General features: G+C 40.0%; 2 protein-coding genes across 2 annotated transcripts in view; both read left to right on the top strand.

The window, feature by feature from the left end:
* The first annotated feature begins 8,641 nt into the window (after window positions 1–8,641).
* lpla (lipoprotein lipase a) lies at window positions 8,642–15,546 on the top strand. The gene is made up of 10 exons (XM_020613041.1): window positions 8,642–8,867; window positions 9,727–9,932; window positions 10,458–10,637; window positions 10,968–11,079; window positions 11,804–12,046; window positions 12,883–13,125; window positions 13,895–14,015; window positions 14,133–14,315; window positions 14,430–14,537; window positions 15,124–15,546. The coding sequence occupies exons 1-10, from the start codon at window positions 8,765–8,767 to the stop codon at window positions 15,173–15,175; spliced, it is 1,551 nt and encodes a 516-aa protein (XP_020468697.1). The 5' UTR covers window positions 8,642–8,764; the 3' UTR covers window positions 15,176–15,546.
* A 3,954-nt stretch (window positions 15,547–19,500) lies between these two features.
* The window catches only part of LOC109967441 (lipoprotein lipase), a 6,451-nt gene continuing 1,213 nt past the window's right edge, over window positions 19,501–24,738 (top strand). Inside the window, 7 exon segments of the mRNA XM_074527664.1 lie at window positions 19,501–19,764; window positions 20,525–20,721; window positions 21,031–21,210; window positions 22,463–22,574; window positions 22,692–22,925; window positions 23,421–23,663; window positions 24,376–24,560. Coding sequence (XP_074383765.1) covers window positions 19,665–19,764; window positions 20,525–20,721; window positions 21,031–21,210; window positions 22,463–22,574; window positions 22,692–22,925; window positions 23,421–23,663; window positions 24,376–24,560 — 1,251 coding nt within the window. The 5' untranslated portion in view covers window positions 19,501–19,664.

The raw sequence follows: 24,738 nt of genomic DNA, 5'->3' as shown, positions 1-24,738 counted from the left end.
CCTCCGGTCCCCCTTCTTAAAAAGGGAAACGTCCACCAACCTGAAGGGAAACATATAAATTTTAATTACAGTTCAGGAAAACCTGGGATCTAAATCGCTCCTTGTTTTACTCTGTCATTTCATTTTTGTCCATGAGAGGGTGTCAAAAAATTCTAAACTGAAGCTGAAACTTGTCATTTCTATTTATTTCTTAGATGTTAATTTGATACTCTAGAAATGAACAAACCACTTAAATTAACATTATTATGACCACTGGGAAGAGGAGCGCAAACACTTGAGCTGACTCACACACTTAAAGGCAAAAAAATGTGTATGCAAGCACCAGTTCACATACTCACCCTGACAACAACAGTGTAGAAGGAATGCACACAAACACCACTGATCCTCAGTGCCACCCCCGTGCTGTGCAACATTGTTTATCCAGATTCCAGAACTTTGGAAAAAGACTGTTTTCTCTAATGTGTACCCTGATGAAATGTCTAACCCCAGTGTCTTTCATATGTCTGTTGTGTCTCTGCCCTCCTTCTTTTTTCTACACAGTATAGCAATATCAATATTTGTCACACAAACTCAATGTCTGCAGCTGTAAAATATGTGACACACATGAACATACTGTCAGGTTTAACTCACAATTAATGTCATTCATTGATGTAATTTAGTTGTTTTTTTCTTGATCTGTTCAAATTGTATGAAATTTTTGGTCTGGAAACTGTAGCTTTTAAGTAATGTCAACACATGTATCACAGAAGGATTCTACAGCAAACATTATGTTAAAACCACATTATACTGGCTACTTGAATGCAGCGTGCACCCCCTGAATCCAATTATTTATTTGGGTTTTTGAGCTTTGAGCAGTTGTCAGTCAAAAGATGGATCCTAACTGGCTACCCATCTAAAGCTGTAATGAATTTTGCTGTACTCTAAATTTTCTTTGTCTACAAAAGATCATACGTTAATGTATAACCTAGTTTGATGTCTACAGCAGGTGCCAGAGCTGCATGTGCTGGAATTCACATTGGAATTCTGCTGCAGCATTTTGTGGCTTTGACTGGTTCACACCTTTGAAGCAGTGGCTGTGCGAAAGCTGTATGGCAGTGTGTGAACATGAGACACTGCAGCAGGGGAGCTGAGGCAGGGCCGTTATGTTTGTGACTCATGTTTACATTTGATGGTAGGTTCATGTGCATAAGGCTCCAGACCTGAGACCACTGCTGGTGGATATACCAGGAGCTTCCTTGGACAGCTGTGGGAAAACAAAGCTGAGGCAACATCTTTATTATGTTTCAACAGGGGTTAAGCTCAGAATAAAAGCCTGACATACAGGGAAATGCAAGGGAAGAGATGGGCATCTTCAGAATCTCATTGCTGTGGGACAGAGATCAATTGTGTAAAAGAGGCAGATCTAATGAGCTCAAGACTCTGGAGCAAACTTCTCCCAAGTCTTAGGATCCTTTATTATTTATTATTTATTCGTAAATAAATCCAAAAAATTTGAAGTAGGCATCTGCTGAGTTTTGGAATATAACAATTACCTTGTGATCTAATGGTTCAAACGCTCTGCAGTAGCCTTCTCCAAACTACTGGATCTAAAGTGAATATCATTTAGTAAATGCATTCTAGTTCTCAAAAGAAGTCTTGGGATCAAATGTGAATATTAATGATAATGTAAACATATATTTCCGAGATCCAAAGGTAGCAGACTCTCAGGTCTTGGGTTCCAGCATATACAGTGTCATTTAATGAGTCCAAGCCTCAGTAGTAGCCGACTAATGAGTATTAGAATCTAAAGTGCATATTATTTATTTGTAACTGTTGTGTCCAAAAATCAGGCAAAGGCTTTTCCAAACCATGGGATCTAAATTGTAACTCCTAATGTAACAGTCTCAAGACTAGGGAGAACCCTATGCCTGAGCAATGTGACCTAAAGTTTATATTGTTTGTTGGTACTGAATTATTAGATCTAACATTTATTTTAATATTCAATGATTCCAAGATGCTGGATCATCCTACTTTAGAGTATTAGGATCTAATGTGAATACAATTTTTTGGTAAATATTAGATTCCAGGATTCAGGAAGTAGGCTGCTCCCAATTCTTGGCATGTAATGCTTTTCCTCAAACCTTGGAAATAACACACTCCAGAGTTTTGGAATTTAAAGTGATCAATGTCATAACAACGGGCTATTCAAGAACACGTTGAACAGCCAGATCTCATGCCACTGGGGAGCAGTATGACAGAAGTGATGCAAACCATGTCTCCTGCCAGGCACAAACACTGGGCTCAGCAGCTAGACTGATGAAAACAGAATGAAGCCTGAGCCAAACTCAGAGACCTCATTAAGGAGTGAAACAAGTGGAGTATTAACTGTAAGGATTCTGTTACCAAGGGAGGTAACAGGGAGGCTAAACACTCTAAACATCATTATGCAGTTTCCAAGTCATGTCTGTGTTGTTTCTGAACCAAAATAATTTTTGAATTAGTGTTATTTTTGTCTAATTACACAAAGAACAGAACACATAATTAACTGCTTCATAAATCCATTTACTCATTGATCAGTCCAATGTAGGCTAATCACACTAGATAGATAGACAGACAGACAGACAGACAGACAGATAGATAGATTATTGATCCTGAGGGAAATTTAGGTAACACTGTATACTGTCACAGTATACTATTCAATATAAAATAATACAAAGATTTCTTTATGTTTTATACTCATTAAGGTGCAACATAATTCAAATGGAACTGAAATTGACATTGTAAGAAGTGTACATCCAGATCCAGCTGTGCAGCCCCTTCCCTCCATTGCAACCCAGACAATGGATCTGGATCAGCTGAAATCAAATAATTATGAAACAGCCTCTTCTTTCTTTTCAACTGAGACATGATACAGTTGAGAAAGTCCAGTCAGAGCAGACAGAGGCTGACTGCTGCACACACAGTGACTCAAGTTTCCCTTCAACTGGCTGAATATATGTACAAAGGAGTCATTCAGGTTTGGGATCTCCTGTATTCCATTCATAACATATACTGTAGGTGCACATGCATGAAATTGTGATTTTCTGCAAGAATAAGGATAACCTGGAAAAAAGCCAACAAAGCTGCTGATAAGTGTGTTATATGTGTGCATGTCAGCCGACACACACAGATGCAGGATTGCTTTATGTTCCAATATTACTGTTGGAATGTCATATGCACTTGTGTGTAGGTGTCTGTATACGGGACACAGTGAACACAAGATGTAAATGTCAGTGGAAGTTCTGTATGACCTGAATATTAGAGGACATATATATGCACACACACACACAAATATTTTAAGGCTGATGTTTCTGGCCTGTTGTTGACCCCATGAGGTCACATCACCACACATCCAGCTGTCATCCAGTATACAGTACTTTGCCAGTGTATACAACACATTGCATGCTCTATACTGAGATTTTTCTCTTGAATAAAACTTTTTAAGGCTCATGCATTGTCCAATAGGACACAAATAATAGTTTGGATGTTTCTGTACAGGTTGGATTCTGCAAATCAAGAGATTTACTTCACATTTTGATCATCTGTAAATAAAATCCAAGTACATTTCAACACAACTTGTTTTTGCTTGGTGGTTGTAGTCAAACTGATTCATTTTAAAGTAACGCCTGACAGTTTTATGAACACTCAATATACAGTGCACTGTGGATACAAACTTGTCATGCTTCTACACAACACACAAACTGAAACTAACACACAATTCACACATCATTAGTTCCAAGTGTATAACACAAACTTTTAGTGTCAGAATACTGCCTTCTTCTCACACACTCATGTCTCCTGAAGTCTTTCTGCAGTTTTTTTATGGCCTCACTGTGTCTTTAGTAGGAGACTTGTCAAAGGGTCAAAGTGTTTATTTGTCATATGCACAGTTAGGAAACGTGTTTCCCTGTACAATGAAATTCTTACTTTGCCGTCCACATGAATGCCACAAAATACAAATAAAATATAAAGTAGGTGAGCAATAACACAAATCTAAGGCACTTTAAAGCAGCAAGTAAAAGAAGCACAATAAAAATACAGCAGAGATAATATATGCTACGTGGGAGCTGTGAAGTGTAAATACTCAGCAGTGAGTATGCAATTATACATGTGCAAAATGAGTATGTAAACAGTGGAATTACATGAAGTAGATCCTGAGTCAGCTGTTTAGGAGTCTGATGGCAGAGGGAAAGAAAGAGTTTTTCAGTCTAGTGGTCCTGTGTTTCACACTTCTGAGCCTCCGACCAGAGGGTATGGAGGCGAACAGTCCATGCTGGGGGTGGGTGGGATCTTTGAGGATGGAGGCAGCTTTCCTACGCACCCTGCGGTGGTAAATGCTCTGCAGAGAGGGCAGTGGAGTCCTGGTGATCTTCTCAGCAGTCTTTACCACTCTCTGCAGGCGCTTGGGGTCCATAGCAGTAGTGCTGCCGTACCAGACAGTGATGCAGTTGGTCAAGATGTTCTCACCGATGCAGCTGTAGAAGTTGCAAAGGATCCTAGGCGACATGCCAAACTTCCTCAGGAAGTACAGCTGCCGTTGGGCCTTCTTGACCAGCTGTGTGGTGTTAAGTTTCCAGGTGAGGTCCTCACTGATGTGGACACCCAGGTATTTGAAGCTGCTCACCCTCTCCACTTTGAGCCCCTGGATGAACAGTGGCCAATGAGTTCTCCTCTCCTTCCTCATGTCCACTATCATCTCCTTCGTCTTGTCCGTGTTGAGGCTTGTGATAAAAACTGTGTCCAGCTTTAAGCAGTTGGACAGACATCTGTACTTCAGATCACAACAAACGGTATAGAGAGAAAGCTGAAGTCCTGTTGCCAATCCTGACAGTCTGGGGTCCTGCCAATCAGAAAGTCCAGGAGCCAGTCACAGAGGGTGGGGTGCAGACCCAGTGTGGACAGTTTGTGGGTGAGTTCATAAAGGATAACTGTGTTGAAGGCAGAGCTGTAGCCAATGAAGAGTATCCTGATGTAGGAGTCTCCATTTTCCAGGTGAGAAAGGGAATAGTGGAGGGCAGCCACGATGGCGTCTGAGGTAGCCCTGTTGGGCCGGTAGGCAAAAGGTAAAAGACGACTCTCACAGAGGAACCTGAAAATCTTTTCCCTCTCCTAATGGATTTATGAATTGGCAATTACAGCTAAAATAAAGCATCATCTCAACTAATTGGAGCTGTCGCTTTACCTTTTAAGCTGTGAAATGTCTAATAAACCTTATGACTGAAAGCATTTTTTTTCTTTGACATTATTTGAATGTCAGCAAAACTTTTTGAAGGTCTTTTCATCTCCTGTTGTGTCTCCATAGTGTTGGCATTGATAGAGGGTGGAAACATCCAGATAAAGGAAAGTACAGTGTGATTTGTGTCAGTGAGGCAGTGAAAAACAGTGCAAGGATGGCCTTGAACGGGAAGCAACTCTGAGGACGTTTGAGATCAAATATTCTGCATATACTGCACATACATGCTGCTACATTGCACATTTAAGATGAAACGGCTAAACAGAGGATGGTGGACATGAAAAATCATTATGTGGAGGATGTATACTGTCCACACATGGTGAAACCCAAAGTGCACATGCAAAAAATCTTTATGATGCATCTTCCTGTTTGCTTACCATCAGCCTTCTCACTGATCAGAAGGCATATTTCACCATTTGTTGTGTGTTTGCATGGCTGCCTGAACACATTCATGAGGGTTTTGTTTCACTGTCATTTGTGTGTGCATGTTGCTTGGGATTTTAAATCAGGCCTGTAGCTCCACCTGTAAACACAAGTGAACACACGAGAGCTAGCAAAAAAAGACAAAACATAAAGAAAAAGATGGAGTGAATTTATCATTAATATAAATATTTGCAATTAGTTCTGAAAACACAGTTACCAACACATTCATGAAGTAGTGTGTGGGTCAGCACTACTGTGTGCTTTTGCAGGCTACAGCCAAAATAATCTCTCAGAAGAGCAAACAGGGGAGTGTGAAGCCAGAGGGCAGCCTTGTAAGTTTGCAAGGCTTCAGAAGAATAATCAACAACAACAGGAAAGGAAAGAAATCTTCTGCAGCAGGAACTAAATGTCAGACTAACTGGACTGCAGAGGGACTTATGCATACAGTAAATAACACTGACAATGTGCCTGTTGTCTGTCCGCACCTCTTTTGTAAAACTAAACATCATTTTGTTGATGTTGTCTGGGTGTGTCACACATAGTAATGCTAAAACATGCCTGCCCTGTCATTTATCACTGTGGGTCTCCCTTGAGGTCAACTGAAGTATCTGCAGTAAATGTAGAGATCACAGGCTGAGAGACAGGAATTTCTCTTCTGTCTAAATACTGGGTTGGGCCTGTTGGTCTGGCCATAAGCATCACCCTCCTAACTGGGACACACACATACATACACTACATACACATATACTCAAATATGTAGGACAAAAGAAGCAGCAGGCTGTATTTAGAGAGGGCATATACAGCAGTAGCAGCAGTGGATGAAGAAGAGGTTTAATCATGTTTGTTTTTCATGAAGGAGAGTGAATCACTGTTTGTTTTTGTTTTTTGCATTCATCCCACCTTTGCTTTAAACTCAATGTTCTATTGAAGTAGGTTTAGTTTTATTTCCAAAGATGCTGTGTTGTCTCTTTAAAGACAGCGGAGACAGCAGACCTTCTTCAACTGCTCATACTTGATTGTTTTATTACATACTTGTCCTATGAGAAATGAGTATAAACATGATTTTGAAGTGATGATAAAACTTGATTAAATAAAAATATCTGTGATTGGTCATGACAGTACTTTTTTACACCATATGTTAATTTAGATTTCTGTTATGGAAGTTTTTTAAGGGTTTGTTAATAAAGGAATTAGACCTCTGTGGGGTTTAACTGATGCCAAAAATAAGTAACATAGTGTATATTCCTTTGTATGTGAATGACTTTTTGGCAAAGAGAACAAGTATAAATCTGGATATACATAGTCCATATAACATTAAGACATATGTTATTGATTATTAGTAATAACAGTGCTATATGGTTATTTGCTACAAGGTTGAGGCTAACACTCTTACATACATAAGGCAGTGAAAGATAAACTGTGTCTGTAGTAACACAGAGAGCAACAGTGCCTTCCCTCTGGGTCACCCTCCACATGTGATATCTTAATCCAAATCTCATTCAGTTTGTCTCCAAGGATTTTAGAAGCTTAATATTTCTGTGAGACTGCTGAGTCGCCTCATGCAGGGTAAAGTGTTATCGCGTTTCAAAACATGGAAACTTCATCCTCCAATATCAAACATTATGTGGTGTGATGTAATATTAGTAAGTAGGTAATGTTGTGATGAAAAAATATCTAGGCTAAGTCTATTTGTTGTTGTTCCCCACTGTGTGGAGAAATAACAGAGGTATAACATACTGTATATACATTCATGCTGGTGCTTTGCCCTGAAAAGCACAATAAGACATATGGACTCGTGTGCTTTTCCCTAATGCCTGTTCTGATCCTACATGTGTTTTTGATTTTGTTTGGAGATTTTCAGCTTCCTTAGGGCCCACGAGTGCCACAAAAATGGTTTACTGGTTCACTGATGCCATAAAGTTTGCACTGTGTATCTATATATATATTGTTATGGTTACATGACACAAGAGACATTTGAGGGCAGGATAGTGGTATCATTTATTATCCAGTTGTGTGTTTTCATTGTTTCTGCGATACAAACTGCTCGCCAGTGTTCCACCAATGGAAGAAGGGAATCTGTCCACACTCACACTACACAAGAAGATCTGTTTGAGATCTCCTGGATATCCTGCATGTTCGATATCCTGGATTCTATGTATTCACATAGACATTTGCCCTAAAACAATGCTAGAGTCTGTGTTGGTGGGGTGTGTTGTTTTATGTACTGTGAGACTATAAAATATGTTCTGGGCAGTCCAGTTGGAGGGAAGAACACAGCACAGTAGTTTGTAATCCTCACAGACAGCATCAGTTCCCTGTATCAGGACTTTTAAGGCCACACAATCCATAAAATCAGCTCTATCACATACAGATTTGACCTGAATATAATAAACACACACACACTTTCACGTCTATCTTTGTAAGGACACTCACTGACATAATGCATTCCCTAGCCCCTTACCCTATCCTTTATCCACAGAAATGCCTAACCCTAGCCCTTCCCTTAAACTTGAACCTAAACCTAATTCTAACCTGAACCCTAAAACCAAGTCTTAACCTTCAATAAGCTGTTTCAGAAGGTGAGGACCAGCCAAACTGTACTCGCTTTCCAACAAAGCTTTGTAACTAACTTGTTTTGTTTTGTAACAAAAAAAGCAAAACAAAAAAACATTTTTTGGGGTCCTCATAATAAGTACAAGAACGAACACACACACAAAGCCTTAGGTGTAAGGCAACTTTCCTCCTGTAGTTTCTAACAAATAGCAGATAACTGACAGTGATGATGTGCCGAGGCAACATGCAGACTGCTGAGCGCTGCTCTCCTGGGACAAAGATTGTGAATGATTCCCTTGGAACAGGGACAAAGTTTAAACCCCGCCCCATCACCTCCAGCCAATCAGATCTCAACATTCAAATGAGCAACACATAAAGATGACCTGGAGCGGCTCAGTGACAGACCCCGAGAAACTTCACTCCCAGCGTAGTCAGTACCACGTGACCTGTGATCTGTGGTTTTAATTACCGACTGGCTTTAAGTGAGCTACATCCTATATTTTTTTTAATACTTTTTACATAAAAAGCCCCAGTAATATGGAAAAAGAAAATATCTCCTTTTTATCAATTTGGATAATTTTGGCGAAAGTCTTTGCAACTTTTTCTTCTAACACTGAAGCCGCCACCACCACCGTGTTTGGTAAGAGCGAGTTAATGTCGTGTTTACACTGAATTACCGTCTTTGGATAGGATATTATTTATCTTTAATAAAGTGAACATATGCAGGGGAGAGGGTTAATAAATGCATGCTGTTCCGTGTTGGCAGTAATACCATGATACGTTCAGGTCTGAATCGAATTTCATACTGTCAGCTCCATGTGTGCTCGAAGAAGAGCCGCTGCCACGGGCCTTTTGTCTGAAGAAGGACAGGGAGAAGGCAAAAAGGAGTGTGGAATAACTTATAATGGAATCACATTATTTCGATGCTATAGTAGAAGAAATGGGATATGTCAGTATTTAGTGTTTTTAGACTTGTTTGATTATTTTGATATTTCAGGGCACAAAACTGGAATCATTAAGGCTGTCAAGTTACTTTAGGCAGAAATGTTTACCCAGTTTTAATTAATGTATCTTTATTTTGGAAACGTGTGTTGGTAGAAATGCAGTGAGACAAAAGAGGGCGACACTGCCATGCTCTTCTGTGTTGCTGCAGAGTAGCACTGGTGACATAAATGATCATTTAGTATAATTAAGGACAGCAAGGCATCATAATATGAATGAAAAGTTAGGTTTTTTCAGTAAAAACGTTTTAACTTCAATGTTATTTTGTTTCTGTAAGTATTTTTTTAATAAAATAGGACATCAGTGTTTCAAATCTTTGCATGATTGTTGTGGATGCATATAATTCGAGGGTGTAACAATAGTATAAGTATTATAGGCCTGATGGCCAGAATTCCAACTGGCAGCAACCATTTACATTTCTATCATGCCACAACAATCTAATAATCTCCTGCACATTGTCTGCTTGTCTCTGTGTGTGTGTGTGTGTGTTGTAACAGTAAACTCCACAGTCACTGCCAGCCCTCTGCTGACCACTACTGAATGGATCACAGACTACACTGATATTGTGTCCAAGTTCTCCCTGCGCACAGCAGACATCCCAGATGATGACATGTGCTACATCGTGCCTGGCAGCCCAGAAACCATCAAAGAGTGTGAATTCAATTCTGAAACTCAGACCTTCCTTGTGATACATGGCTGGTCGGTATGTCAGAATAAATGCATTATATTTCATGTTAAAGTTGTCATTAGCTTATATTACTATAAAACAGCATGATAATAATCACAGGTATGTTAGGAGCTTGTTTCATTAGTGACCATTTGTGTTTTGAGTTTGAAAGAAAAACTCTCCTTCTGGCTCAGAGATAATCATGTATTGAAATTATACCAAATAACAGGATAGAATGATATGTTACACAAAATAAACAGGGGTTATGTCCTGCAATACAATGTTGACAACAAACAAATTGATCGAAAACCGTGAGTTTGGTCCAAACTGATGTAGTCTCATGAATGTAACAAGTATCCTCAAAACTAGGCATAATTTCTGAGAACAGACTGAGTTCGCCCTGAAGACAGTCTATGTGTCTCCTCCTGTAATGTGATTTAGAGTCCATCATGCAAAAAGGCTTGAACCTGATGACACTGTGGCTGTGAGGGCTAAGGCCAGAATAAATCACACCGTACTGCAGCTGACCTCAGAAATGTGTGCATGTGTGTGTTACTATAGGTAACGGGGATGTTTGAGAGCTGGGTGCACAAGCTGGTGTCCGCTCTGTACGAGCGTGAGCCCAGCGCCAATGTGATTGTGGTGGACTGGCTGACCCGTGCCAGCGAGCACTACCCGACCTCTGCAGCCTACACCAAACTAGTGGGCCGTGACATTGCCAAGTTTGTTACCTGGATACAAGTGAGTGTCTTCTCTGAATAGGGTCCAAGCTGGTTGACAGCTCAGCATTTAGTGGAGCACAAAACTTGCAAGAGCAGCTTCAAGGCAAAAATGGCCATGAGTAATACTTGTCCTTTGTTACTTCCAAGTTTGGAGCTTGTAATGTTTTGGCAGAGCATAAAATTACTCAAAATAACCCTGTCTTAGATAATGTGCCAAGCTGTACTCAGACTTAAACAAAGTGCTGCAGTGCTTTGCCAGCCGTTAGTTTTAACCCCTCCAACAAGGGCTCACTTTAATCTGTTTTAATGCATGTTAACACATTCCTCTCGCCTGTCTCTTTCCTTTCAGAAAGAGCTGCAGTTGCCGTGGGAGAGGATTCATCTGCTGGGTTACAGTCTGGGAGCACATGTTGCTGGAGTTGCTGGGGACCTCACCGACCATAAGATCAGCAGGATCACAGGTGAGGGTTAACTTAAGCAGGATCTTCTTCTGCTTGCATTACATTATATACAGCTAAACTGCATGATGCGTCTATTAGATTTTAGTTCTTATTATTCTATTGTGATTGATTAAAATAGAAGATTCCCTGAAGGTGAATTCTGCCCTTATTAGCAGTGTGTACCTCCTCTTCACAAATGCATCTATCCAATTATGTGTCGTGTTTTAAGTATAAACATTGTGGCCCATTTGAAAATTTTGTCTAGATGTTGTCTTTTAGTCTGAACACATGCATGTAGGTGCATTATACTCTGATGTATGCACACAATATTTCCCAGCCTAGCTTGTGAAACAGCGTAACGCTGTAATGAAATATAATCTGTCAGCTGTTGCATTCCAGGCCTGTGTTGTATGTGTATATGCATATGAGTCTGAGCCCCCTATTTGTCAGGATTATCTTTAACTAGCTTTGAAATCTTGCTTAGAATAACGGTGTGTTGACTGATCTGTGAGCAGCAGCCCATTTATGGCCCACAGCCACTGTTTCACATTGTTAATCAGTGGTTTTGCACAACTGCATCAAGGCCAGATGAAACACATGCTCAGATATTTTCATGTACAGTTTTTTACAGTAGGTACACCAAACCATAGAACTGAACGTTCTGCTTTCTTGTCCACATCAACAAACACCTTCTTCAGTGAGGCCACAATCAGCTCTCCTATTCTGCTCTCCTATTCATCTACAGGTCTTGATCCTGCTGGTCCCACCTTCGAGCATGCAGATGACCAGAGCACCCTGTCCCGAGACGACGCCCAGTTTGTAGACGTCTTGCACACCAACACCAGGGGCTCCCCAGATCGCAGCATCGGCATCCAAAGGCCGGTGGGCCACATTGACATTTACCCCAATGGAGGGACTTTCCAGCCAGGCTGCGATATTCAGAATACTTTAATGGGGATTGCAATGGGAGGGATCAAGGCTCTCCAAAGTATGTACTCCAGATACTTTCTACTGTTTGATGTTCATGGCACCTCTGCTTGATATAATACATTTTTGCTACTTTGCTCAGTTTTCAGTCTTTGTGTTGGCATGCATCCACCCTTATCACTGCTGGTTTCTATATACTACAAGACCAGTGACTACAAGGAACTGTTTTTTGTATAGACAGTTTGTGCTTGTGAAGTTATGTGATGTTTTGCAGAATGTGCAAAGTTATTTCTAAGTGAGCTAAAAGCCATTCAAGGGCTCTTTCATACTCTACTAAGCTATGCAGCCGTGAACGCTTCCAGCTATGCAAGGCCAAATTTTCTCCACCTCCACCTGTGTGACCACTTAAATACCAACTTCTGTCCAGATTATAGTGAAAGATTTGTTACAACAGTGTAGTAAATTATCAAAATAGACACACTGTATAACAGCGACAGATGAACAGCCAAATTTTCTCCACCTCCACCTGTGTGACCACTTAAATACCAACTTCTGTCCAGATTATAGTGAAAGATTTGTTACAACAGTGTAGTAAATTATCAAAATAGTCTCATGTAAGTTAAATGGTGTCAAGAGACACTGTATAACAGCGACAGATGAACAGACTGCCACAGACACCTTCTGTTTAAGTTCACTAGTTCACACACCCTTAGCTGTTTGCAAGTAATTTAACTGAGCAAGGCAGAACAAATTGAGAAGTGCCAGCTGGCTTAGGATTTTGTCAGCGCTGACATGTGAAGGCACAAAAAGAGCCACACATAAGGAAGACATTTCCTGTTTTGCATTGCGTCATCTGAGAAACGACAGCTTTCATGGTTTCTGTGCTCTTTGTTTTAGATATGGACCAGCTTGTCAAATGTTCCCACGAGCGCTCTATCCACCTGTTCATTGACTCTCTGCTGAACACCCAGCAGCAGAGCCTGGCCTACCGCTGCAACTCCAAAGATGCCTTTAACAAGGGCCTGTGCTTGAGCTGCAGGAAGAACCGTTGCAACAAGCTGGGCTACAATATCAACAAGGTCCGTATGACCCGCAGCGCCAAGATGTATCTCAAGACCCGTGAAATGATGCCGTACAAAGGTAAATACCAAAAGAAGACATGTACCCAAAGGGAATATCACATTTGTAAATTATATTTATTTATGAGGAATTTGTAGGTCCTGTAAGAAAAGAAATTCATTCAATTAGTGCAGAATAGTTTGCCTGGATTCATGTACTTGCTGACTTGGCTGATGCACATACTGTACCTTAATAGTGGTAATCCTCAGTGTGTGAGCCACTGTGACTGAAATGTCTCAGTCTGGATATGGTTATTTGAACATGGAATTAATATTAGTACAATAGTATGTTGGCATAAATAGACTACATAGTCTTTGAACTTTATGTTGTTCGAAATTTTTAAATCTTGATGCAAGCGCACATGTGCAACGAGTAGCAAGCACTCATGAAGTAACATGAAGAGGCGGTCATGGGTATTTTAGTGGCTCAGGGTATGTCAAAGTAATGTGACACCACTGCATGAGGTACACTAGCAATGGAAAGGTTTAGTTAGGCCTTTGGCACAAGTCAGCAGTATTATTGTTAGACCTTTGAGGAATATTGATATTTTAGAGATGTGAATGTACAGTATGTTAAAAGCTGTGTATGTTTAGTAAATAGTTAGATATGACGGTGTGGAAATTTCTTGACTTGTCGCATAAGGAGAAAGGTTAGGTTCCATAAGGGATTTTCTAGTATTAAACTAACTGTAAGTGGTGGTATGAGAGGGCTGTTTGCTGGAAATACGTCAAGCCGTGTGTCAGAGCATGTCCAAAGTGTAAAACCGACTCTGTTTCCTCCCCTCTCACAGTTTTCCATTACCAAGTGAAGGTGCATTTCTTCAGCAGGGATCAGCTGAGTTTCACAGAGCAGCCAATGAAGATTTCCCTGTATGGAACCAATGGAGAGAAGGAGGGCATTTCCTTCGTCCTGTATGCACACCAAACAGTAAACTGTTCTAAGATCCATCATGTGAAAACTGAAAACGCACAGACATTCACATGCAAGTTACAAAAAAGAATAACTCCACTTGTCCTTTCAACCTGCAGGCCAGTCCTCAATGGTAACAGCACTTTGTCCTTCCTCATTACATCTGACGTTGACATCGGAGACCTGATGATTGTTAAGCTGCGCTGGGAGAAGGACTCAATCATCAGCTGGCCCAACTGGTGGGGCAGGAGCCAGTTCCACATCCGAAAACTGCGCATCAAGTCTGGAGAGACTCAGTCCAAGTGAGATATCACCACCACAGGCATATAAGATAGAGCTAGTGACATTTATGCACAAAACATAATGACTGTTTTACATCACATTTAAAAGAATTTTTTCATTCTGATTGATTTCAGGGTGGTCTTTGGTGCAAAAGATGGAGAATTTGCCTACCTTGTCAGGGGAGGAGAAGATGCAGTCTTTGTCAAGTCAAAGGAAGACACCAGTAGCCGTAAAGGGAAGCTGTAAGTTAATGTCACTGTGAAACCAAAAGTAGAGTCGTTAGCTTAAATCAAATCCTCTGGAGTTGATTTGGGTCACTAAATTATTAGTAAATATGGTGGAAACTGTTGGCCTCCTCCCAAATATTTCTCACCTACATTGTTAGATTAGGAGGATGAAGAAGAACTTGACTTAAACCACATTCTTTAGAAATGCTACAACCCACAAGCTAAAGCTTATGGGTGATGTGTGTGAGTAGCTTGTTGCCATAGATCATATTTGATTGATAAAGTTTTGTATATATATTTAAAATTAGTCATTTAAATCAATTGTAATGAGAAAGAGGGTAATATAAAAACACTCAGTTATTTTTGACATATATTTGTCATTTAGAACGAGAAAGGTGACAAGGGAGGCTATTCAACATAACTTTTGATCTGTGTTGCCATAAAACAACACACTCCAGATTCCACAGATTTTTATCCTATAGTTACCTTAGTTTGCTTAAATTGAATGTACTTTACTTAAAAGATTATAGCCGTACCTTAATCAGGCTGTATTATCACAAGCACAATCCTCCTGGTCATTGTTGTCTCGTCTTCTTTGCAGGATGCACAAACTGAAAATGCAGGGCAGCCTTTTTGGGCAGAATGATGCTTGAAGTTGCACTTGAACACACACGCCCACATCATGCACATCATCCATCTCTACATTACATATCCAAAGATGGACAGTACACAGCAACACTGGCAAAGCCTTTGCAAGTAACTGGACATATGCTGACTGCTGCATTTTCCTGACCTTTCTCTTTGTTTCCTCAACTCCCAGTGCAACCAGCAGAACCTTGTTCATGCTGCTGGAAGTCAGTCAGCTCACAAGCTCTCTCTGCTGCTGAAAAATGTTACAGGTTTCTCTGTGATGATGTGCAAATTCACACTTTCAGTAGGTTTTGCTCCATAACTTTGTAATCATTTGCTTTTGTGGCCTATATGTACTGTTGATACTGACTTCAATGTATTTTAAACCCCCTGACCTGGTGTGTGTTCTTTGCCTATGAAATCTGAGATTGATAAACGATTCAGAGTGACTGGCATATTTTAGACACATCTGGTTTTATTTTATTTTTATATTTGCAGAATGACAATTTTTCCCCTAATCTTTGCCTCTACCTAACCACTAAATACCAACACGATCACCAGGGACCAAAGAAGTATTTACTGTCTACTGAACAGAGAATCACAGCAGCTTTTGTAAATACCTCTTTTAAAAAAAGAGTTGTATTATGTTTTGAAGCCTTATTCTTTGATTACATTTGGTTATTGTGTCACTGGTCACTTTAAAAGACTATGTTTTATGCAACTGTTTCAGATTTGAAGGTCATTGAGAAGGCAGTCCAACAGGCACAGGTGTTCTTTAGTTTGGTCATTTTTTATGAAAATGAGCTGATCATTTTTAAATCATCCAATAATGGTTAAGTGCTCCTTAAAACACAGTGTCTCACCTGAAACTGTTACCTTAGTGACTTAGCTCAGCCCTTATTTTGAAAGGTCAAACCTTATAAAATGACTTTAAAACAATTTGTGTGGCCCACTTAATAGCCATAACACATCTCAAGAATACTTCATATTGTATTTATTGATTGTACATTTATACGTGTGTATATTAAGCTGTAATATATTTTCAGCAGGCTTCCATTGTCATCTGTATTTTTATAAATGAAGCATTCTGTGAGTTGATGCACGAGGCTTTGGGAAGATCGATCAAATTGGCTCCTATGCCAGCTGTTGAGTGCAATTACCTTTATGAACTGAAATGTATGCAATGTATAAATATAGAGCCTAGGATGGCTTAATAAAAATTTTAAAAAGATAAACCATCCAAGTTACTTTTAAACAATTACACCATGAAATGCTGTTGGAGTAAAAGTTGTCACTCCCATGTCTTACTGCAAAAACACCTTCCATATAACTCTGTCTAATGTTAGACTAAAAAAAAGTTTTAAAAGCTTGTGAAAATATCTTGAAATGCCAGTTAGGACAAACAATCCCTCTAAGGGAACTACCTATAGGAAAGACTCATGGAAACTCAGACTGACAAGTGATAAAGATATTGGAAAAAAATTAAATGCAAATCATTTTAACTTATTCATGTGCTAGATATGAAAATCTAATCACTAGTCAGATTTATTGTATATACTTGATACGTCTTTAAACATTTCACACAAGTGAAGCCTGTTGAGTTAATTAGCCTAAACCTGGTAATCATGAATCATGTACAAGTTACAATCAGCACTTCCACAGGCCTATGTATAAAAATATGGAATAAAAATATATTTGGGTTCAGGCAAATGGCTTCCATATTTTTGATATAGACCTGCAGTACAGTTGATTGTAGCTTGTACATACACAACATCTGTGCCTTTTTGCAGCTAACTTAGAAAGCCCTTCATTTGGCTTTGTATAGGTTTGAACATATTGTCACTAGAGTTGGAGTTTTATTTGACATGATTCTAGCTGGTTGAAACTCGAGGGCTTAATCTGCTGCATAGGTCATTCCTTTATCTTCCAAAAAAAGTCCACTTGTCTGGGATACTAAAGAAATTCTTAATCACATCTTTCACTTGTTCTTTTAGTTATTACTGAAACACAATCATTTGTCAGTGTCTCAGTTGCGTTTCTGATATTTTGAGTTTCTTGATTGAGGATGTGTTTTTTCTGAAAAGATGAAAGTCAAAAATCCATTATCTGACCATACTGTCATGAACAAGAACACCAGATAGGAATGAATGCAAGCATCAGCATTATTGTGCCCTGAAAACAACTGTATATGGGGAAAATAATAATAACGTAAAAGTAACCTTGAGGAAGAGATACAGCTGTGAATGCCCAGCTACTTTCTCTCTATGTGCCTCAGTGATTTTGTGTTGCTATTTGGCGTGCATTGTTGAAACTATTAAGATGACTTAAAACAGTAGCCTGCCACCAACCTGCAGCCTACTTTGAACTGATTCACAAAAGCTTCTCAAGTTCCTCAGGTTATCAGTGAATCACAGAAGAAGAAAGTGTGCTCCAGTGTGTTCCTGAAAATCAGAAGACCTAGAAAGTCTGTATACTCCTGAGAAATGTTTTTATTATTCCCTATAAATGTTTTTGTTGGATTCGCTGCGAGCCTCCCTACAGCCTGTCAGTAAGAAATAGCTGTACAAAACATATTGCGAAACTGTTTTTGGCACACAATATTCTGTTCACATAATAGTGTTTAGTTTGGAACAGCAAGACCCCAAGGAACACTCAGACTTGTATCTGTGAATCTGGACATGTGCGATATGTGCTCATGTGCCATTCTGAGAATGAGGTTAGGAAATACTGTCTTGGAAGTAAAGACAATTTAAGACATTTCGTTGTCTCCAGATCTGATGGACTATGTGGTTTTTGTCCACATTCCCTCTCTGCTGGCACAAACAATGCTGTGGAGGTCTGACTCACACTGCTCTTCATCACCTTCCTATCACCATGTCAGGCTCTTCCTAACAGTGAAGAGGAGGAGAAGAAGATCTGAATTGGAGCCAAAGTAAAGGAAAACAGTTCAGCCACTGCTTAGCTGGTCTGGCTGAGGAACATCTGTTGTGTGGAAGAGGAAGGGAAAGACCTCCCATAACACAATATGGGCTGGCATACCACTAGCATGTACTCTAAATTCTTTTATATATAAAAAATACATTTAGTGTAATGTTTGTTAAGATCCCTAAAAACTAGTATCTTTATACATTTATGATTAAAAACATTTAAGGTTAAAACTGAGACAAAAATCCAAACAATTTTAAAATTTCAGGGTATAAATAGAATTTAAAAAATATATAAAATGTGTCAAGTATCTTTCATTCATCCACCAACATTACACATCAAAGTCTGTGTACGGGTGCTGTGCAGTACTGCTGGATATGTGAAGAAAGTTGCACAAAGTCTTTCCAGAGAGAGCTGCCCAAATCTGTTAAGTATCAGCAAGTGATATATCTGAGTCAGCGTTGGCTGGGTCTGAAGACTAAGAGTTTGAAAAGTCATTGCTGCTTGAAGCTCAGAGTTACATTGCTTGCTTCTAGCACACATGACTGAAAGTGCAGTCAGTGGAGTACTCCTTTAGTCTCCTGTATAATAATTATAATGTGTAATTAACTGCATTTAAGACATAGAAGCTGAAGCTTTCAACATAATAGTGCTTAATGCAGCCATGTAGGTGACCAGTGGCATACTGAGTGTCAGTCTATCTGTGCACAACACTCCTGCATCGAGCAATCTCAGTGTAAATAATGTCAACAGATTGAACCGGAGGCATCAATGTTAATCAGCAATGGCAGGCAAAGTATTATGTATAGTATATATAAAATTTGAGAAGCTATGCCTCAACTTTTTAAAGACAATTAGAATTTGTCTTTTGCCAATAAACATTTACTATATTTTACCCTTTAAATATGTCTTTTGCTTGTTGTTTATTTTGATCTTTTGTGAAGCACATTCTGTGTTTTAATGTGAGTTATGCTACATCCAGCTGTATTATTATTATTATGAACCTTTTTTTGAAGCCACAAATTGGAAAGCAATCAGGGCTGGGTGTGTTTTCTGCAGTTGTAACTTTATGTGAAGTTGCATCACTTATTAATCAATCATAAATCAATAATCAGTTTTCCAGCAGTCAGATATCCAATCAGTTATTTCATCAGTTAAGTAAAAAAGTAGGTAACTGAACATTCAACCCAGCATGTAGCAGTTCTGTAATCCATTCCTCACGTTGGACCTGTTACATAGTAAATTGGCTAAGTACATTTAAGAAAGTGAAAAACTTGCACAGTGAACTCTACTGGCTTTAACGAAACGTTATACTGCCAACCAGTGCTGCTAGTGCCTCTCATAAAGCAGCCAAATGACAAAACTTTACAAGTATTTTTCATTCCCCACCCGCAGCAGCCAGTGGCTTGTCAGAGGTGCTATTTAAGACTCGACCAGTACAAGGTGGGCCAGATATTTGCGCTCTGCGCGCAACAGGACGGGCTGGATTATTTTTAGAGCGATTAGACACTCTTCTGCTGCGATACCTGAGTGATTTCATTTTATTGTTAAAGGCAGTTTCTCTACGAGGAATAAGCTGTAAAGGAAATGAAAGCGTCGCAGGTTCGGTTTGTCTACTTTCTGGTGTTGAATGCAGCCGTGCCATATGTCACATCCCTGACGGAAGAGCCCGCAGATTCTCGTTTAGGTGAGTTTAACCTCATCCCCTTTTACTCACATCAGCAGTTTCTGCTGGAACTGGAGGGTTTAGGCAGTTACACCGGTGCAGGTCTCGTCTGAAGGATATTTGGCTAATTTACTTTTGTATGAGTGTGTTAAGTGAGAACATTAAGGATTGCGCTTTTCGACATAGTATTCATCACGCGTCCGGTTGTCTTCCTGTTGCTGACTGTTATTGGCCATGAGAGACGATATGCTTGTTTCCTGGACACGGCAGAGACAAAGTGATGAAAACGTTCAAGCAACAACAGGAATTGCCTTAGCCAAGTGTACTTATGATCATTTATGTTCACAATATGGCCCCTCACATCTCATGCAATATAAACCTTGTATTTCTCTGTGTTGTTCCTGCATCCACCGACCCAGCCCCCATTCTGAAAACCAGCACAACCCCCCAGCTGAGTTGAGTCAGGTGACTGTGTCAGGACCACTGAAACTTGGGCAGATTATAGTGGGTGAGGTAGCAGGAACAAAGCTGGGGAAAATCTCTGTGGTTTCTATGGAGCTCAGTTTGACCTACTGAACTCCTGTAATCCCTGAAGACTGATCTCGACTAGGGTGGAAGCTCATTTACCGAGGGGCCCCACTTACTGGAGCCAGTCACCCACTAGTCAGGCATCTTGTAGCTCCCATCCAGACTATTAGATTAGATTTATCTCCTCAAAACCTACACATTAATGCTTGGATAATAAACAATAAATATCCTCATAAACTTTCATCTCTTTCAGATAACTTTCTCGACTCCCTAAAAGACCTTTTTGAGCATAAGGATGACACCCATCAAACCACTGCCAGATTCTCCCTCCGCAAACCATCCCGCCCCGATGATGACCTGTGCTATATTGTTCCTGGCAATCCTGATTCCCTGGCAGCCTGCAGCTTCAACAGCACTTCCAAAACCTTCCTAGTGATCCATGGCTGGATGGTGAGCAGAGATATAGACTGTCCATGTGACCTGTCTGGCTTTAAACCCCCCAAAGGCTTTGTTCACTTGGCTCTACTTTGGTATAAACCCCCTTTGACTGGTGGTGTTTCTATTTGTTGCTAATACCAAAGACTGTGCTGTGCTGCAAAGATGAAGTGAAGGTGGCTTAGATTTGACAATAGGCTATGGATGTCAAATGGGCTAATTCTTCCTGAACCTCCTTGAATGAAAATTTTATCAGTAGCAAGTGACCTTGTTGCAGTGTCGTATCACCTTGTAACTTTAATGTTTTGTCTGTCATTTGAACAGTTGAGTGGTATGTTTGAAAGCTGGGTGGCTAAGATGGTGTCAGCACTTTATGAGCGAGAGCAGTCGGCCAATGTCATTGTGGTAGACTGGCTCTCCTCAGCCCAGAACCACTACCCAATTGCAGCTAAGAAAACCAAAGCAGTGGGACAGGAGATCGCTCGCTTGATTGACTGGATCGAGGTCAGTTGGATCAGAATATTATAGGTTTCATTCCAGAATTACACCCATCAGAGTAGACTGTGTTTTGCTACCTCTTTATTAAAAGGCAAACTTAGAAGCTCTATTGTGCTCATTATTTGCTTTTTGAACACTCTGTTTGATACAAGAAGAAATCTAGTAATGGCTTCTTAACTTTTATTAATGTAAAAATGAAGAAAAACTTAATTTACAGTGATCGTGAGTTTTTCCACTCATCAATAAATTAACAAACCTGTATCCTTAAGCAGCAGATAGTCACTAATAAAAATGTTCCTCTTTACAAGCCTTTACATTTTTACAGGTACATTTATTAAGCACCAGCAACTTGTTTAGTGACAACTTATACACCTACTTTTACAGTAGCATGCCTGAGGGCACTTTCACACGGCCTTGTTTAGTCCGGTTAAGTTGAACACTGGTTTCTTTTTCCCACTTGGTGCGGTTTGTTTGGGCAGGTGTGAAGGCAGCAATCACACTCGGGTGTGGTCCAAACAAATGTACCAAGAGGGGTCTCTGTACGGTTCCAAACAAACTCTGGAACTTTGTGGTATGAACATGATACAACCTTGAGCAGGAACAACTACAAGGAGTGCAATGGTTCAGCATGTCATTGTATAGGCTCAGTATTTGCTCCCTTTTTCTGCTCGCTTGACTGCAGGTTGCACGTGTTCTTTGCAAAGCATGAAAGAGTATTGTATTATCAAAATATTTTCTCAAAGTACATTCGGCATTCTGTTGGCACCGTTTTATTTGGCTTATTGCCCAAATAATTACCACAGTTATGAACAAATGCAGATTATGCTGTTTCTCTATGTTGCAGAACAAATTTATTTCATAGGACTATTTACTCCTTTAACCAGTGAGTGAAGTGAATGTTCTCACGTGATTTGTAAGTGATTCATTTTGGCTCGCTGGCATTTTTCTCTGTGTGAAAGGAAACTGAACTGAGGGGAAAATGGACCAAGTTTCCAAACTGGTCCACTGATTCGGACTAGGGCAAATGAACTATAGGTATGAAAATGCCCATACTGTAGTGCTGTTCAGATTCAAGCGCATGTCTGTAAACTAGCTAGTGAACACAGCATTAATCCACATTGTAAGAGGATGTGTCACATTTTAACATAAAGATTTTCTGGAATGAAACAAGTCCTGGTTTCTGTTTAGTTTATCATTTAAAGAGAGTATTTGTTTAACGGATTTTCTAAGTCATATTTTCCTAAATGTAATTTCAAAGGAAACCACCAACATGCCTCTTGAGAACATCCATCTGATTGGTTACAGCCTCGGGGCTCACGTGGCAGGATTTGCTGGAAGCCTTGCAACCAATAAAGTTGGAAGAATAACCGGTAAACAAAATTCTGATACAACATTTGGTAGTGGATCTTATGATCATATGATTCAGTTTGGTCAGTCAACTGTGAGCTGATGAACTCAGTTGAACCGCTGCCTGACTCTGTCTGCAGGTCTGGACCCAGCTGGTCTTAACTTTGAGGGGGAGCACGCCCACAGACGCCTCTCTCCGGACGACGCTCACTTTGTGGACGTCCTTCATACTTCCTCACGGAGCTTTTTGGGTCTTAGCATCGGGATCCAGCAGCCTGTTGGCCATGTGGACATTTACCCCAATGGAGGCAGCTTCCAGCCTGGCTGCAACCTCAGCGGGGGCCTGAAGAATATCGCTAACTTTGGGATATTTGGTAAGGATGCTTAAAATGCTGCCAAGCTTAAAAGATGTTGACTAAAGCCAGAGCTATGTTTGTAGAAAGAAGCAAGACACTTTTCACATGATTTTTCAGCAGTTCCAGAATCTCTCTGTAAAAGATTTCTGAAATACTTACATCAACTTGACATATGATTTCCATAACTGAACAGTTGTTATCCAGTCACAAAGTCAAAGAGGGCACAGTGCATATTTTTTCATGATTAGTCCACAATACAGAGCACACAGTCCAGCAGCGTAATAACACTGGAGCTGCTTGTTGTTAATGTGTCATAGCAGTAACATTATTACTGGTTGCACCAAACATGGCTGAGGAAAGTCTTTGAACAAGGTCAGCTGCAATATCAGGCTTTGTGGCTGAAAAGGCTGACAGGTAGAGTAAATGTATCTAGAGTGTGGTCATCAAATGGATAGAAATGGAACAAGTGGTGTGTATATGTTTAATTAAATATCCATATCCTTTTCTCCTCAGCTATCACTGATGCAGTGAAATGTCAGCACGAGCGCTCGGTCCACCTGTTCATCGACTCTCTGCTGAACGAGCAAGAAGCGGCCAAGGCCTACAGATGCAGTAGCAACGCTATGTTCGACCGTGGCATGTGTCTCAGCTGCCGCAAAAGCCGCTGCAATACGGTGGGATACAACATCACCAAGATCCGCAAAGCACGCAGTGTTCAGATGTACACCAAGACGCGACCCTCCATGCCTTTTAGAGGTCGGTGGACTTTAGCATCAGAAGAACTAAAGTGTTGTTGGTTTTCATTTTTCTAGTGGATATTTTATCTTGTGGGAACTATTTTACTACTTAGAGTGATTAAAAAGGAATTAAAGGATAAGGCTGGCAAGTTTCTATAGTTTGTTTATTTAGTCACAAATCCCATGGAAAGGCCAGAGTCCGCTAAAAACCTATCTGACTAACAAGTATTGTCAGTGTATCTAAAACTGTATTTAACTTATTTGTCAGACCCATTGTTGTCCAAAAACTCTTAAAAGCACATCAGTAAGCCACACCACTGCACTGGATGACCTGTTACTTTACTGTGAAAAAATGGGCAAACAGCTCCACAAACTCATAATGGCAATGACTTTTACAGAGTCTAGCGAGTAGTTCCTGCTCGTGCTCATGAATATAGAGTACTTTGTATTGTAAGCAGTCCCTGTGGGTTTTTTTGCCTTGTACTTGCTCAAAGTTAGCACTAGAAAATCGTGTGCACATCATTATTCACTTTTCCCCTTCAGACCCTGTGTAATGCTGATGATGCCATTTGTTGACAATAACAGAAACATAGAAAATGACCAGCTTTTAAAGGCTTTCAGAGATCAAACTTTTTGTTGCTTTAAACACATCAAATAAATCTAAAGTGCAACAGCTTTATTACAATAGCCCAAGTTTCCTAAATGATGCATGTTGTTGCTCTGGTTTACAGTTTACCACTATCAGCTGAAGATTCACTTCACTAGCAAAGTGCATCGCTCAGAGATGGAGCCTTCAATCACACTTTCGCTGTACGGAACCAAAGGAGAGGCCGAAAATTTGGAACTTAAACTGTGAGTGAGCAATTTAAAGCCCTTTATTAAAAAGAATTGTGACTTTCATCTTGTGAGTTATGAGTTTTTTTTCTAACAATTGCACAATAGTCAAAGAAAACAGTATAAGGTAGAAAATATAAACAGTGATATATCTTTGATATACTGTATATGGTTTCTGGGGCAGTGGTTATGAGAATAAACTTAAAACATTCTTGCTGACTATCAGTATTCCGCTGACCCTTGTCTTTATTTTTTTCTGG

This window comes from Monopterus albus, unplaced genomic scaffold, assembly GCF_001952655.1.
Source record: "Monopterus albus unplaced genomic scaffold, M_albus_1.0 scaffold129.1, whole genome shotgun sequence".
NCBI classification, from domain to species: Eukaryota; Metazoa; Chordata; class Actinopteri; order Synbranchiformes; family Synbranchidae; genus Monopterus; species Monopterus albus.
The sequence above is the reverse complement of the archived record's forward strand: the minus strand, read 5'-3'. Positions and strand labels throughout refer to the sequence as shown.